The following is a 14,766-nucleotide window of genomic DNA, read 5'->3' on the forward strand; positions in this document are numbered from 1 at the left end:
GAATGCTAGCTGTGTTTGGATTGGATTTCTTGTAAGAGAAGAAATGGTAGGAAGAAAAATTTCTGCCTTACTGCAGGTCGTATTATGCTTCAAAATTCTTTATTTCTCATTTTTAAAAACCATATTTGCTCTAAGTTAACAAGATAATTGCTCCATTTTTATTTTAATTTATATAAAATAATAAAAGAGTTAACGATGTGTGGGATGTGTGGTCTGGAGGCTGTGGTCAAGGGACAGCCTATCCGTCTCTGGTGTCTCAGCGTGGAGCATGCCAAGGCTCAGCCACAGTAATGGGTGCTGATTTGAATGAAATGTGTATGTCTGTAAGACTGATGTTTCCACTGCTTGAGTTGGGTATTTGAGTTGCTTTACACACACATTATTTTATGAGTATACATACCTCAGTGCCCTTGGTTACCTGAACATGACTGAGCTTTAGTCCTCTCCATGAGCCCAGTTTCCAGTTCTGGACTTCAGACATCTTTCCAAAAACAGCTGATCAAAGGTGGCAGTTATTTTCCACTGTAAGTTCTTAGTTTTTTTTTTTAGTTTCCTTGATGAGCTTCCCTGAAAAGGAACATCTAATCTTAAAGGCCCCTATGGCTATGATTTCCACTGAATCGTAACTAAGTTGGCTTTTTATATAATAGCAGACTATAATTCATCAAAGTAAGTCCTTGAGAACGCTACAGTAAAATTGAGCCATCACAGATGGCATGGTTTAGTCAATATTCTTCACCCTGAGTACTGTAACCTCACTTTCATGTGGAAGGGTGAACCATCCATGCTCACCAGATTGCCTGTAAGCAAGCCTGGGCATGTTCATATTTAACGACTAATATTGGAAAACCCAGCCCACAGTGAGCAGTATCACCCCTGTTGTTTAGTCCTGGGTCTTATGTAAAACCAGCTGAGGGAGCCATGGGGCAGCAAGCTAGTAGACAGTGTTTCTCCATCGTTTCTGCTTCAGTTCCTGCCTCCACGGTCCTGTGTGAAGTGTATGTGCCCTTACTCCCTCCAGGGTTGAATCTAACCAGTAAGATATGATAAACCCTTTCTTCCCCCAATTGCTTTTAGACAAGATGACATAAGAATAACTCACTGGTAACACATGAATTAACATGTACAAACCAATTGCCATTCTGGCCAGGATCACAGAATCACTAGGGCAGTGGGAAATCTCTATTTGGGTTCTAGTCCTAACAGCATTTTCTGTTCCTTGTGTGCAGTTACCACCTCTCCTTGGGTTCTGCATGTTTGAAGATATTGAAGGAAGACATGTACCCTGCCATGTCCCTCTAATTCTTGAACCTCATTAGAGCAAATCACTTGAGCCTCAGGAAATATACTAAAGGAGGACTAAATGCAAAGTCTTTTGAGAGCTAGAATGCAGCTCAGTGACAGCTCTTGATTACCATGTATAATGTCCTGGATCCCATCTCTGTCAGAACAGAGAAGGAGGTCCTCAGATTTATGAATATTCACTAAACCTTTAAATTAAACATGCATGCATGTGTGTATACATACACACAAATATTTACTGTATGAGAGGGGAAGGAAACAAAGAGCAAGAGTGTATGTGAGCCTGTTCTTGTGATTGAAATAATGCATGCACTGAGCTAATATACAATAGTCAGAAAATAGATCCTTCATAGTAAATCAGTGTTTAAAAACTATTGACTTACAAATGTTAACCTAAGTCATATGCTAAGAGCCTAATAAAAATTAAAATGTCCCAAATTCTCCTCTGAGGTAGAAGGGAGACACTGTCACTCTCTTCTCTTTTCTCTGTCACCCTGCCATTTATGTATGTATGTATGTATGTATGTATGTATGTATGTATGCATGCATGTATTGTACAAACCATAAAATATTTAGAGGTTAACAAAATGTCAAAGGAAGTTTGAACTTGTATTTTGCCCCATATATTAAATATGTGGTAGTCATTGGTCCAATGACTAGACATACTAGGGAAACTAATTTTAAGGTACATAGTTAAATTAACTAATGTTTGAGAGACACTGGAATAGCTAAGATTTGCATGAAAGTTTAGAACTTTTTGTGTGGTTCTCACACAGTCTTATCAAAATGCCCTGGCAACTAGTTCAGAATACATGGTATCAGTCTCCACCTAAATCTTCTGTATCAGAATACTCTGGGGTTTGGCAGGCATTCAGGACTAAGCTGATGCATGATAAAGTTAGAGCAGTGTTGTAACTGGAAAAGTTACCCATTATTTCAAGCCTTTTTCCTCCTTGCAAAATAACATTTTATCCAGTGTATGCTAGGATTAGGAGTAGATGGTACCAGATATGTGTAAGAAGCAAGAGTATAATGCCTACTCCAGTTTCTCTCATGCATTAGTGTAAATGTGGACCGCTTGTAAGTCTTGTTAAATAAACACTTCGTTTCTAGTTAAACAGTAGTGAGAGTCTGCGTGTCTAACAAGCCCCAGATGAGTAAATCTTGAGCTTTGAGTGTACAACAGAACCAATGGTCTAGAAATGGAAGAGAAGGCCCAGGATGGCTGAGTTGCCTTGGAGATTTGGTGTATACGCTATCACATAGACATGAGAGACACTTAAATTCAGTGAGTATCTACGAAGCCTGTGCAAAAGTAAGGTGTAAGCTTATTATCTACAGGATCTCTGACCAGAAAGAGCTAACCTCAGGAGGAAATACATACCAAGTTCTGAAGCATGCTAACAACCTATTCTTTACCCCCTACAAATATGTTTAAGGTGAGTGGAATCTGTTTTAGAAAGGCTTGCTTTCCTGTTGGCATTATCAGTAGCTAAGGTTTGCTCACCAGTGCCTCAGTGAGAAATGGCAGCACTTAACGGATGTGGGGTTAAGCTCTCCATCAGACCCAGACTGAGAAGAAAAGGAAGAAGAAAGCATCTGTGAGACTTCCCCTAGAGGGCACATGTACCCATAGACTGTAGTAAAGATGGCATTAGAGAGCACATACAGCTGTAGACTGTAGTTAAGATGCCAAAGGAAACCATATATTCCCTGCTTCCCTTTAGTGACTGCTCTGTTCAGGTCTCTTGATGAGAGTCTGGCATACCTCACTTTTGCTGTCCTCTGCATCATTGTTGGAGTTGAGATTAAATGCTTACGAAAACATGCCTATTCTCTTACCATCACCACTAAGCAGATTCTGGTATTTTCCAGCTTAGTATTATATACCCAATGCTTCTTCTTCTAATAAGGCATAGCAATGCTTTGAGAGAGATGCAAAACAAGTTCATTCAGCATGTTATACGGTGTGGTTAAGATCCCACTGGTACTAATGTCAAACTAGTTTGTTCTTCTTAAAAATGGGTTCCAGATTAAGGAAGATATGCACTATTATTTTTAACAATTTTCTTTGTGCTGTTTATGAAATTGATTTGATAATTTCTTTTCCTGATGGTAATATATTAGAAAATATATTTACAAATGCTCTGAAAGTGTATTATAAATTAAAAGTCAGTGTTTACAAAGCCTAGAACTAATTTTTCTAATATGATCACAAACTACACTTGAATTCTTTGTGTCACTCAACTATGATAGTGGCCTTTAAGTAATTTGCTCCAGGAAATGCCAAGAAACTCATTTGTGGCAGAGCACAGGAAGTGGTAGGGAAAGGTTTCCATAGACCTCTTCAATCAGGGTTAGGATTCCCACTGCACCCCACTTGAATGAAATAGATAGTTCTTGGGCAGTGAGTCCTGTTCTGAACAGCTATATTTACCATCCCATTTACTTTACTTGAATGTGCTGGTAAGTTATTTGTGCTAAAATTACTATTTTAAATACCATATTATAATGGTATGCAGTACTTCTAACATAGTGGTTCTCAACCTTTGGTTGGTAAGCCTTTTGGGTGAAAGGACACTTTTACAGGAGCCACCTAAGATCATCTACATATCAGATATTCACATTATGACTTGTAACAAGCAAAATTACAGTTAGGAAGTAGCAACAAAAATAATTTTATAGTTGGAGGTAACTGCAAGTGAAGAACTGTTTTAAAGGGTTGCAACATTAGGAAAGCTAAGAACCTTGTTCTAAAAGAAGAGTGGAGAGCAGGAGATATTTATATGTTGATACACAAGGCTGACTTTCCACTCAGACGGCTTCGTTTGTTTGTTTGTTTTTGCAAAGAGCTTAAAAGATTCTCAATTACTATATTACATGTTTCACCTCTTTCTTTGCCCCCTCCAAATCTTCTTGTGTCTCTGTGGTGGTTTTTATAGGAATGGCCCCCATAGACTTATGTGATTGAATGGTTACTTCACAGTGAGTGGTAAGATTAGGAGGGGTGGCCTTGTTGGAAGAAGTGTGCCACTGTGTACGCAGACTTCAAGGTTTAATATATGTTCAAGCTATGCGCAGTGTGGAACACTGTCTCTTTTTGCTGGCTAAGGATCAAAATATATTATTCTCAGCTCCTTACCCAGCACCATGTCTACCTGCATGCCACTGGTTTTTGCCATGATAGTGGACTAATCCAGCTGGCTGTAAGCCAGCCTCAACTAAATGTTTTCTTTTATAAGACTAGCTGGGGTCATCAAGTCTCTTTACAGCAATAAAACCCAAAATAAAATAGCTCCCTCTACTCCCTCTCAAGGACTGTACCTCTCTTGGGAGCCATGTATTGCCTACAGATATTTATCTAGGATTCGAGACTTGTAAATTTTTTCTGTCCACATTGACAGGTCAAGTCACATTGTCTTCCTCCTTGTCTGTGGTGTTCTCAGAGCCTTAGGGTTACACTGTAGATGAACCACCTTGGATTGCATGCCTTGTGATTATTCTCTCTGATTTTGTTTTTTGTTTTGTTTTTGTTTTGTCTTGTTTGGTTTTGTTTTTTTTACCAGTTTTAGATCTCTATAAAAAGCTCCTCCTGCATCTACTGCATACACATGCTTCTTTGATGAGAGGTGAAAATAACACTAATCAGTGGGTAGAAAGAGTGTATTTAAAAAACAGTTAGAAGTCATTTGGACTTAGGAAAATGGCAAAGTATATTTCTGCTGGCAGAAGTACATTTCTGCTGTAGGATCTGTGCTGCCTCTATCCATGGGTAGTTGCTTACATATAATCCCAGGCATGCATTCTCTCCTACTGAGCAGGCTTTAAGTCTAAGACAGCTGTTTGTTATCCCTAAACTAAAACTGCCATTGTTGTGTCATAGGGACTGTCTTACTATGCCGGCCATTGGCGTTTGTAGACTTTACAGTGGAGCGTGACTACTGATTGCTTGTTTTCCTTGGCAGCTTTCATAGCATCTTCTGATACTATGAGATCTAGTTCTTAGGGAAACTCCCAGGTTTGTTCCGCCACAGTTCCTCCAAGTCCCATGTCCAAATCATGTGTGTCTTCAGCAATAGGTTTTTACCTTTAAGGTCAAGGAGGTAAGGAAGGACATTTGCAATAGCCTATGTTATTGGAGGCTCTCTTGGACTCCTGTGCAGGCAACTCAAAGATAGATTTGTCATGCCTGGCATGGGTTTTATTGTTAGACTGTGGGTTTGTGAGGAAGCATCATCACCCGTGTAGCATAACTCCATCTGTCTATTGATCTGTATCAGTCTATCTATGAATGACTAGGACTACTTTAAAAAAACAAACTTACCAAGTAAAGTAGGTTAAGCATTTTCCATTTGTGTATTCTAGAGAAATTTTAGAAAATTAACTAAAAATATTTTGCCATATACTTTATAATTTTAATTTTTAAAAAACCTAAGACTGAAAGTTAAAAATGTCTTATGATTCTAGCTATAACTACAATTTTTGAGACTCTTCTCACAGGGGTAAAGTAAATATTCAAAATCAAATCATTTCAGAAGAATTACAATGAAACATAGCTAAACTCAGTCAAATACGTCTTCAACCTCAGATAAATAGTTTCACTGCTTTTGTTTTTAACTGATACTGAAAGAATTTAGATTCTGTGTTATTCCAGAAAAATCATGTAATATTTAAAACTTGCTGGTTTTGAAGAGTATAAGTAAGCAGAAAACAAAACCCAAAATTTGTATCTATCATTCAGCAAGAATCTGACATGTTGTTGTTGCTTGTTTAATTTTATTTTGTTTTTTGGTTTTGCTCTTTTGTTTCTTTTGAGATATGATTTCTCCATGTATCTCTGGCTATCCTGGAACTTTCTCTGTAGACCAGGCTGGCCTGGAACTCAGAGATCTGCCTGTCTCCGCCTCCCAAGTACTGAGATTAAAGGCTAGGCTATTTTCTGGTGTTTTTAAAATTAAATTATTCTCTCATCTAAGAAGGACTGAAGCTTCACGTTTTGGCCTTCCTTCTTTTTGAGCTTCACAAGTTCTGTGAATTGTGTCTTGGGTATTCAGAGCTTTCTGGGACTGGTATCCAGTTGTCAGTGGCTGCATGCCAAGTGTGTTCTTTTGTGACTGGGTTACCTCACTCGGGATGATATTCTCTAGTTACATTCATTTGCCTAGGAATTTCATAAGGTGTTGTTTCTAATAGCTGAGTAGCACGCCATTGTGTAAATGTACCACACTTTCTGTAGCCATCCCTTTGTTGAAGGACATCTGGGTTCTTTCCAGCTCCTGGCTACTATAAATAGAGCTGCTATGAACATGGTAGAGCATGTGTCCTTATTATATGTTGGAGCATCTTTGGGGTATATTCCCAGGAGTGGAATAGCTGGATCTTCAGGTAGGACTATGTCCAATTTTCTGAGGAACCGCCAGACTGATTTCCAGAGTGGTTGTACCAGCTTACAACCCCACGAACAAATGGAGGAGTGTTCCTCTTTCTCCGCATCCTCGCCAGCATGTACTGTCATCTGAGTTTTTTATCTTAGCCATTCTGACTGGTGTGAAGTAGAATCTCAGGGTTGTTTTGATTTGCATTTTCCTGATGGTTAAGGATGTTGAGCAGTTCTTTAGGTGCTTCTTGGCCATTTGATATTCTGCAGTTGAGAATTCTTTGTTTTGCTCTGTAACCCATTTTTAATAGGATTGTTTGATTCACTGGAGTCTAATTTCTTGATTTCTTTGTATATATTGGATACTAGCCCTCTATCAGATATGGGGTTGGTAAAGATCCTTTCCCAGTCTGTTGGCTGCCATTTTGTTTTCTTGACATTGTCCTTAACCTTATAGAAACTTTGCAATTTCCTGAGGTCCCATTTGTTGATTCTTGATTGTAGAGCTTAAGCCATTGGTGTTTTGTTCAGGAAATATTCCCTGTGCCTGTGTGTTCTAGGCTCTTCCCCACTTTCTCTTCTAATAATTTCAGTGTACCTGGTTCTATGTGGAGGTCTTTGTTCCACTTGGACTTGAGCTTTGACAATGTTTTTTGCTGAAAAAAATTAAATTGAATACATTTTCCTACCTTGTTCTTGTGCGGTTGTGATACCCATGTCCCATTCAGAATGGTCATTAACAGAAAATAAAAATAGAGAAGATACATACTATATCCCTCTATAACCATGTTGGCTGTGCTTATTTAAACTTCAAGTTGGTCATTCTCATGAATCAATTTCCCTTGGTGCATCCATGCGCCATTCACCAAGCAATAACACCATCAGTAGTTAATGAACCCCTGAGAGAAGCAGTGTCATTACACAAAACTGAAGGCTGAGAGACTCGGAGACTGTCCTGTCTCTGAGAAGTTTATTACAAACTTTAATACTTGGGGTAGTCATTCTGTTTGTGCAGCAGCTATAATTGCTATGTCAGTCTGATAAAGTAGAACCCTGTGTCATCACATGCCATGAAGTGTGTGAGCTCCATCGTTTTCAGGTGCAGCATCTGAAAGCTAAGTAATGGTATCAAGCAATTAAGTTGAACTGTCTTTAGGGGAAGAAAGGTTTAATGCCACCCTTAAGTGTAACTTAGCACTCACTAAATATTTTTAACTGCAATAAAAGCATGTTAATTGTAGACATAACTTCTTTATAAGGCCTCATTTTTTAAAATAGATTTTCCTTTCTAAGAAAATAAAAGCTTACTGAAATAATTTTTATTAGTAACTCATTCCATAAAGCACTGATTTTTTTTCCTTTGCTTTTAAATGTGTGGGGGGAAAGCCAAAAATAGCACATAAAGGTTTTTGTTTTGAGTATATGTATGAAGTAAATCAAACTTGAATTAAAGTGATTATTGATACAGGCCTTGTTAGCTCCATACCATTGTTTTATGCATAACCTCTAGTCTTAAAGATTAGGGCTTTGTCCTTAATTTCCCCACTTTTATAAAACAGAGCACGGAGACTATAGTTCAGTGTTTTGCATGTATAAATTATTAGATATTATATCAAATCAACTGTCTGAGCCAACAAAATTGCACAACGCATAAAAAGTACTTACAGTACAAACCTGAGGAACTGTGTTCTATCCCAGGTCCCAGAGCAGAAGAAGGTGGGGACTGACTCCTGAAAGCTGTACTCTGATTATAACATGGGTGTCGTGACATGCATACACACACACATACACAACACAAACACACATTGTTCCAGTAGACACAGCTGCGTGCAGGACCTCTGAGCTCATTTTGGAGCCAAACTAATACAACTCTTAGCAACAGGAATGTTGCAAGAGAAGGTTGAGCAATATCTGACATTTTGTCATAGAGATAAATTGCTCCTAAAAGAGAAAAAAGCTACTCTATTGTTAGCAACACTTGAAATTTACATAAGAATTCCAGCTGTAAGAAATGCTAAGGAAGACAGTTAGATATTTTCTTCTCTGTCCTGTATTAACATTCATTCATTTTATTCATTGATGGAATTTTCAAGTTGTGTCAGTTAAATACTTACAAGTAACCACTTTCTATATGCTTTTGTTCTTTAAGAATGCAGGTATGTATGTATCTGAGAGTCTCTGCACTGGTGCTTTTCAGTTTGCTCCTCTCTCGTTCTCACCCACCCCCATGCTCTTGCAAGACCAGCTAATTCTTCATAATCCAGAACAGTAACCATTTAATTTAGTCACATTTTGTTCTTTTGGGGAAAGTATATATTAGCCGTGGTGATTTGTAAGAAATAGAAGCACATAGTAAAGTAATTTGTTCTTAACCTTCATAGATTTAAAAAATGTATATATTTGTTAGCAACTATTTTAGATGTACACTAAGACTTGAAAGATAAGTTAAAAGTTGTAGGAATTATTACAATATTTAAAAATATTTACCTACACATTTTTTTCATGAAAAAAAATAAAGAGTAATGTCTGACGTGGAAAATACTTTCTAGAAAAATTGTTCTTGATTAATTTGATAGTATGAATGTGAACATGTTTGATCACATGATTTCTAGTAACTTTGATGATAGATGCATGTGGTTAGAGACTGTTTTGTCTGTCACAACTGTGGTTCTGCCTTAATACTCCTGTAGCAGAGTCCTTGTGGTTTAGTTGGAGGGGTTTGCCTTACTTCAACCTCCAGACTGTTGTATTCTACTTCAAATTTTGCAAAGAAATAAGTTTCACTAATCGTGTGTGTGTGTGTGTGTGTGTGTGTGTGTGTGTGTGTGTGTGTTTCTTTCATATTATTTGCTTGTTCTAGAAATTTCCATTTTCAGAATCTTTGGGATATGCCAGAATTACATAGAACTCTCTCTCTGAAATGCATGGCAGAAAGACTATATGAAAGAATTGTGCCCCTGTTGCATAAAATTTTAAAAAAAAATACATCAAAATATATCAAACCAAATTCTATTAGGATTTGGGGGAGCCCAAGGTCATGTCAATATTTATGTTATACAATTACTCACAAACATTGTCTAGTACCCGAGCTGCCTACACACTTCCATTCTCTACGCATTACCTGGGCATGAAATCAGCATGAAAGCATTTTCTGAAATATAGTCAGAGTGATTAGTAATAACTATCTCAGGCCAAAAAATAATTAGTAATGTTTGCTCCTCATTTGCAATAACTGTATACTTGACCCTCCCAAAACTCTACAAGAGTACTGATTTTTTCCTAACATTAAGTTTAAAATTGTTACTTAAATAATTATTAAATGTGATTATATACATTTCTAAGTTTGACTGTTTAATTTGCTATAGAAACCATTTGTAAAAAGCTAAGTTAACAAAAATCAATTCGAGAAACTGAAATTTTGGGAAGCCGTATTTTCTATGAATAACCTAGATGCTGTGCAACACTGTATTTACTACACATTTGTCCTGTCTTTTCCTTGGTAAGGATCTGTGATTTCTATTTTATAAGCAATTTTTTGTTTTCTCCAAGTTCCGTTCTCATGCTTTACACATAGAACAATGAGTAATGCCTATCTATGGTCATGTGTGGAACATTACAAACTTAAAACTTCAATTTTACAGTGTTCTGTTTTGATACTTGATACATTCTTAAATTTTAAATTAATCTATATTTTAACATAGTATTTTATGACTGCTCAATAAGTTGTAACATTTTTCAGTTTCATGAGGCAAGGATTGCTATCAGAAGTCTTGTTCTGTACATTTGTTTGGTTTCTGTGCAGACGGTGGGTGCGGCTGCTGTTTGGGAGAGAGTTCCCTCTGCAGGACCTGCTAGTGGTCTGGGATGCCTTGTTTGCGGACGGCCTGAGCCTGAGCTTAGTCGACTATGTCTTCACAGCCATGCTACTATACATCCGAGACGCTTGTGAGTATTTATTACTTTGCCATAGGTTACCCACAAGGTGACCATGCCTTGTATGCTTTAGGAGATGTGGGCAATGTTATCCTCAGAGTACTGGGATCTTCTTTAGGAAAATTTTCCTAAACACTTTCTTCCTGTTTCCATCCTTTTGTCGCACACACGAGTGAACTGCATATAAAACCAATATTTCAGATATGTTTAGAGCTCCACCTTCTGACACATAGCAAGTACTCAAGGATATTTATGAGGAGATTGGCGCTGTTTTAATAATACCAATGTCTTGCCAATGGAAAAATAAATCTGAGTATTTGACTTCTGCTCAGCTTATATTTTAGCAAATTTTATTCCTTAATATAGTACTCAGTGGTAGATGTGTTCCTGTCTTCTCAGAACCACCTTAGGGTGCTTACTCTAGCCAGAAAGGCATGGCCTCAGCTTATAGGAAATTTCAGAGCATGCTTTAAATTTCATTAATACCTTAAATTATTTTTCATCTCAGGAGGAATCTCAGTTCCGAAAGCAAGATTTATAAGCCACAATATAATAGGAAAGATTTCACTAAGTGCTCTGATAGAGTTAGGAACTGGAAAACTCTTGTCAGTGGGAGGGTTTGTAACCGGAGTGTTGCTCTGCTAGATGTCTGGCTTTGTTCTCACAATATCGGTCGTACAGATGCCCTTGTTTGCCCTGGAAACACTAATATTCTGTTAAAATTTGTATTGTGTGGTTTCATTCCCTCAACATTATTTATGAGTAACCACATTTTCTCCAAAAACTGAAAAGGTTTTTAGGGAGGCAGGGGGAGGGGCATGTTTGTTTGCTTTTTAAGAAAGGTCAAGTACTTTGGGCTTCTTTGGAGACAAATGGAAAGTTCCTTCTATTGGGGCCAGAACTAATGCTCTAAGACTGTGGGGGTTATCGGATGACACATCTGGACAGTGGCACAGTATGCTTGGGTGGATGTGACAGACACTGAATTTTTGGACTCCAATACTGATCTCCCTTTTAAAGGTGTGTGTATTCTATGGTAGCCAAAAAAGAAAAAAATAAAAAGAATGAAAACCCTCTCTTAGGAAAAGAAAAGCCCTTTTGGATAATATTTTCAAAGACCTTCCCAAATAAGACAACTATTAAAATACATTCTGATTTTTTTAAATATTAAGCAATTAAAGATTTACTCATCTCGTAATTTTGTCATAATACCCATAATATTAATGCAATCATCATGTCTCATATGCTAAGATCTGTTCTTAATTTCATAAGACAAGGTAAGTTTTGACAGCTGAAGCCCTTACACGTTTAGTATTCCTACTGATGACTCTGTAAAACATGTGGAGAAGTACCACAGCAGTACCATTGCTTTTTCATGTCAGTATTACCTCTGTGACAGTGAATGGACCTCCCGACGCTAGAGTGACTAAGTACTCGGTATTTAAGGTTGTCCTTGTCCTGGAGCAGTTTGCCTGTTGCTGAACTTGAGAGGCAATAAAAAAGAAAGGGAGAATGAAACAGACAACACAAACTTTTAAGTCAGAGGCTACTTACTGCCTATATGGGTCCACCTTCAGATGACATGGCATGACTGGATTCCAGGGCTCGTGAGGAGAGCAGAAGGGATCATGATGGCCGTCTGGTCAGTCAGTCGCAGAGCTGTCCACACAGTCAGAGCAGAAGCATAACTGTAGGCTCCTCCAGCAGCAATGCAGAATGACACTGAGTAAGACATGATGAGAGGCAGGGATCAGATCAGACTTAGACAGTGTTCCACATGGCAAACATAAGTAGAGAAATATTCAGAATTCAGTTTAGTAGGCCTTAATGATTAAATATAAAAGGTAAAGGGTAAAGGTAAAGGGAATGGGAAATCTAGAACAGTCTCCTGTCTGGGATCTTCGGATAATTGAATAGGAAACCACTGTTAGGAATTTAAGTAATATAAGCTTTGGTGATACTGAATTTGAGAAGATTTACAGGAATATGTAAAACATTAAGGTCATTGTTATTATCAAGACGTATAGAGTTTTACAAATAATTAAGAGGTCTTTATTATTTCAAACCATATTAAAATAATGGTCTTAAGAATAAAGTTATCATAATATAGTAATTTGAGCTAGTTTTGGTTTACATATACTGTCCCAACATAGCAATTATTAATACTTCCTCCTTTTCATTTGAAATGCTTGCCCCAGTCACCTGAAATAGCTGTAGTGCTTACAAAGAGAACATAGCCAAAAGTGGAACTCCGCACTTAATACTGATATTTAAGAGGAGCTGGGAGTGACATTCAGGCCAGTTTAGGAGCATTCAGACAGGGTACAGGCGACCCTAATTTTAATCTGCAAGGTTAGGGGAAGAGGAAGGCTTGTATAACAGCCTCAAAGAACTGTTGCTTACCTTTGGGTTCTAAGCACACCCGTTCCCACTTTTCAAGTGTGGCCACAGCTTTCTGTGCTTTGCCTGTTTCCCACCCTGGCTCTAATCCTTTACTGGTATAATTTTTTTCAGTCATTTAAGTACACATATATAAAAATCTAAAGACAGGATCTATATATGAGAAAGAACATATGATATTTGTCTTTTTGAGTCTATGTTATCTAACTTAATATAATACTCTACAGTTCCATCCAGCTTACTGAAAATTTCATTTTTCTTTGTGGCTCAATAACAGTTTCTCTGTGTGTATGTTGCACATTTTTATTACCCATTCATCTGTTGATGGACATTTAAGTTGATTCTATTTTCTTGCTTTTATGATTAGAACTATGGCATTATTATTTTTATTGCATTACTTTTCAACTAAAAATATGACCTAATAAAGGACATAGAGATGGCAAATATTCAGCAATCTTTCAAGAAGAGAAGAGGACAGAAAGATAGCCATCACACATACTTACCAAATTACTATTTGCCAGATCGTGGTACACATATGGCAGTGTAAAATGGACCTAGTGAATGTGTAGGTGCATACTGAAAGAAGGGGAAAGAATTTTTATGGAAAGGTTTGAAACACATGCAGGAAGAGTGTGGTTCTCACCTTATAGCTGAAGGGGGCAAGGACAATAGTAGGTGAAGAGGGCCGGCTTAGGGGAGGCCTCACTCCTCATCAAGGACTGAGGAGACAGCAGGAGAGGTGGCCATAAACAGTGCTGAGCAAGCACATGGGAAGCAGAAGTGATTGGTCAAGAACCAGGAGGAAGGTACACCAGTGCTAAAATTAGCATCCCATGTAGAAGACTGTTGTCAAGTTCTTGTTGCAAACCGGTCACTGGATTCCAGATGTCCTATTGAGGATCCAGTGTTGTGATATCCAAATACACTCAATAGTTGGATTTCTTCATTCTTAACTGAACACAGCTGTTCACAGGTGCCTCTTGTATAGCTCACAGGTTTCACTGAGAAGGGCACATACTTTACTTCAGGACACATTCTCCTGAGGCCTACCATGGATAGGCTTAAAGGGCTGTAGTCATCTTCACATTTATCTGGGACAGAATCTATAGTTCCAGCAGTTTTTCAAGGAAATCATAACATATAAAATGAGGATTCAAAGCTTCCAATTTTACAGATAAGGAACCTGCTTTGATTTGTATTTTATTAGCCCAGCCCCTGTTGGGGGGAGTGAAGCGGGGATGGATGGATGGACCCACAGACAGATAGGCAAACAGACAGACATTGAAGTCCTAACTCTTGGTGTATCAGAGTAGGACCTAATTCCCAATAGATTGTTGCAGATAAAATTCATTAAGATTAGGTCATATGCTCAGGCCAAAAAATAATTATTAATGAATTTTGAAATTTTAATAATTATGTATACTTCACCATCTTAAAATTCTGCAAGAATACTGATCTTTTTCTTACTAACATTAATTTTAAGTCAGCATCAAGTATCTTTCCTCAGTTGCTCCTAACTTTTATTTTCTGAAGATCATTCATTTGACTAGCCTGACTAGGAGTCTACTTTATTTTCACCCTAACAAGGCTAAGATAATAGGCATGTTCACCAAACCTATAAGTGTGTGTGTGTGTGTGTGTGTGTGTGTGTGTGTGTGTGCTCGCAGATTTGGGATTGGGGTATATTTAGTGTTTGTATTTTGATTCTAGGCATATAGACTCAAGTTTGTGACCTGACACTGAATCAAAAGGCC

General features: G+C 37.8%; 1 protein-coding gene across 2 annotated transcripts in view; it reads left to right on the top strand.

Moving 5' to 3' along the window:
* Positions 1 to 14,766, top strand: part of TBC1D5 (TBC1 domain family member 5) — a 446,523-nt gene that overhangs the window by 306,709 nt on the left and 125,048 nt on the right. For both annotated transcript variants that reach the window (XM_080917354.1, XM_080917355.1), the window contains exon 15: positions 10,482 to 10,624. In XM_080917354.1, the coding sequence (XP_080773480.1) occupies positions 10,482 to 10,624 (143 nt within the window). The remainder of the gene's footprint in view (positions 1 to 10,481; positions 10,625 to 14,766) is intronic.

This window comes from Micromys minutus (assembly GCF_963924665.1).
Source record: "Micromys minutus genome assembly, chromosome: 5".
NCBI lineage: Eukaryota > Metazoa > Chordata > Mammalia > Rodentia > Muridae > Micromys > Micromys minutus.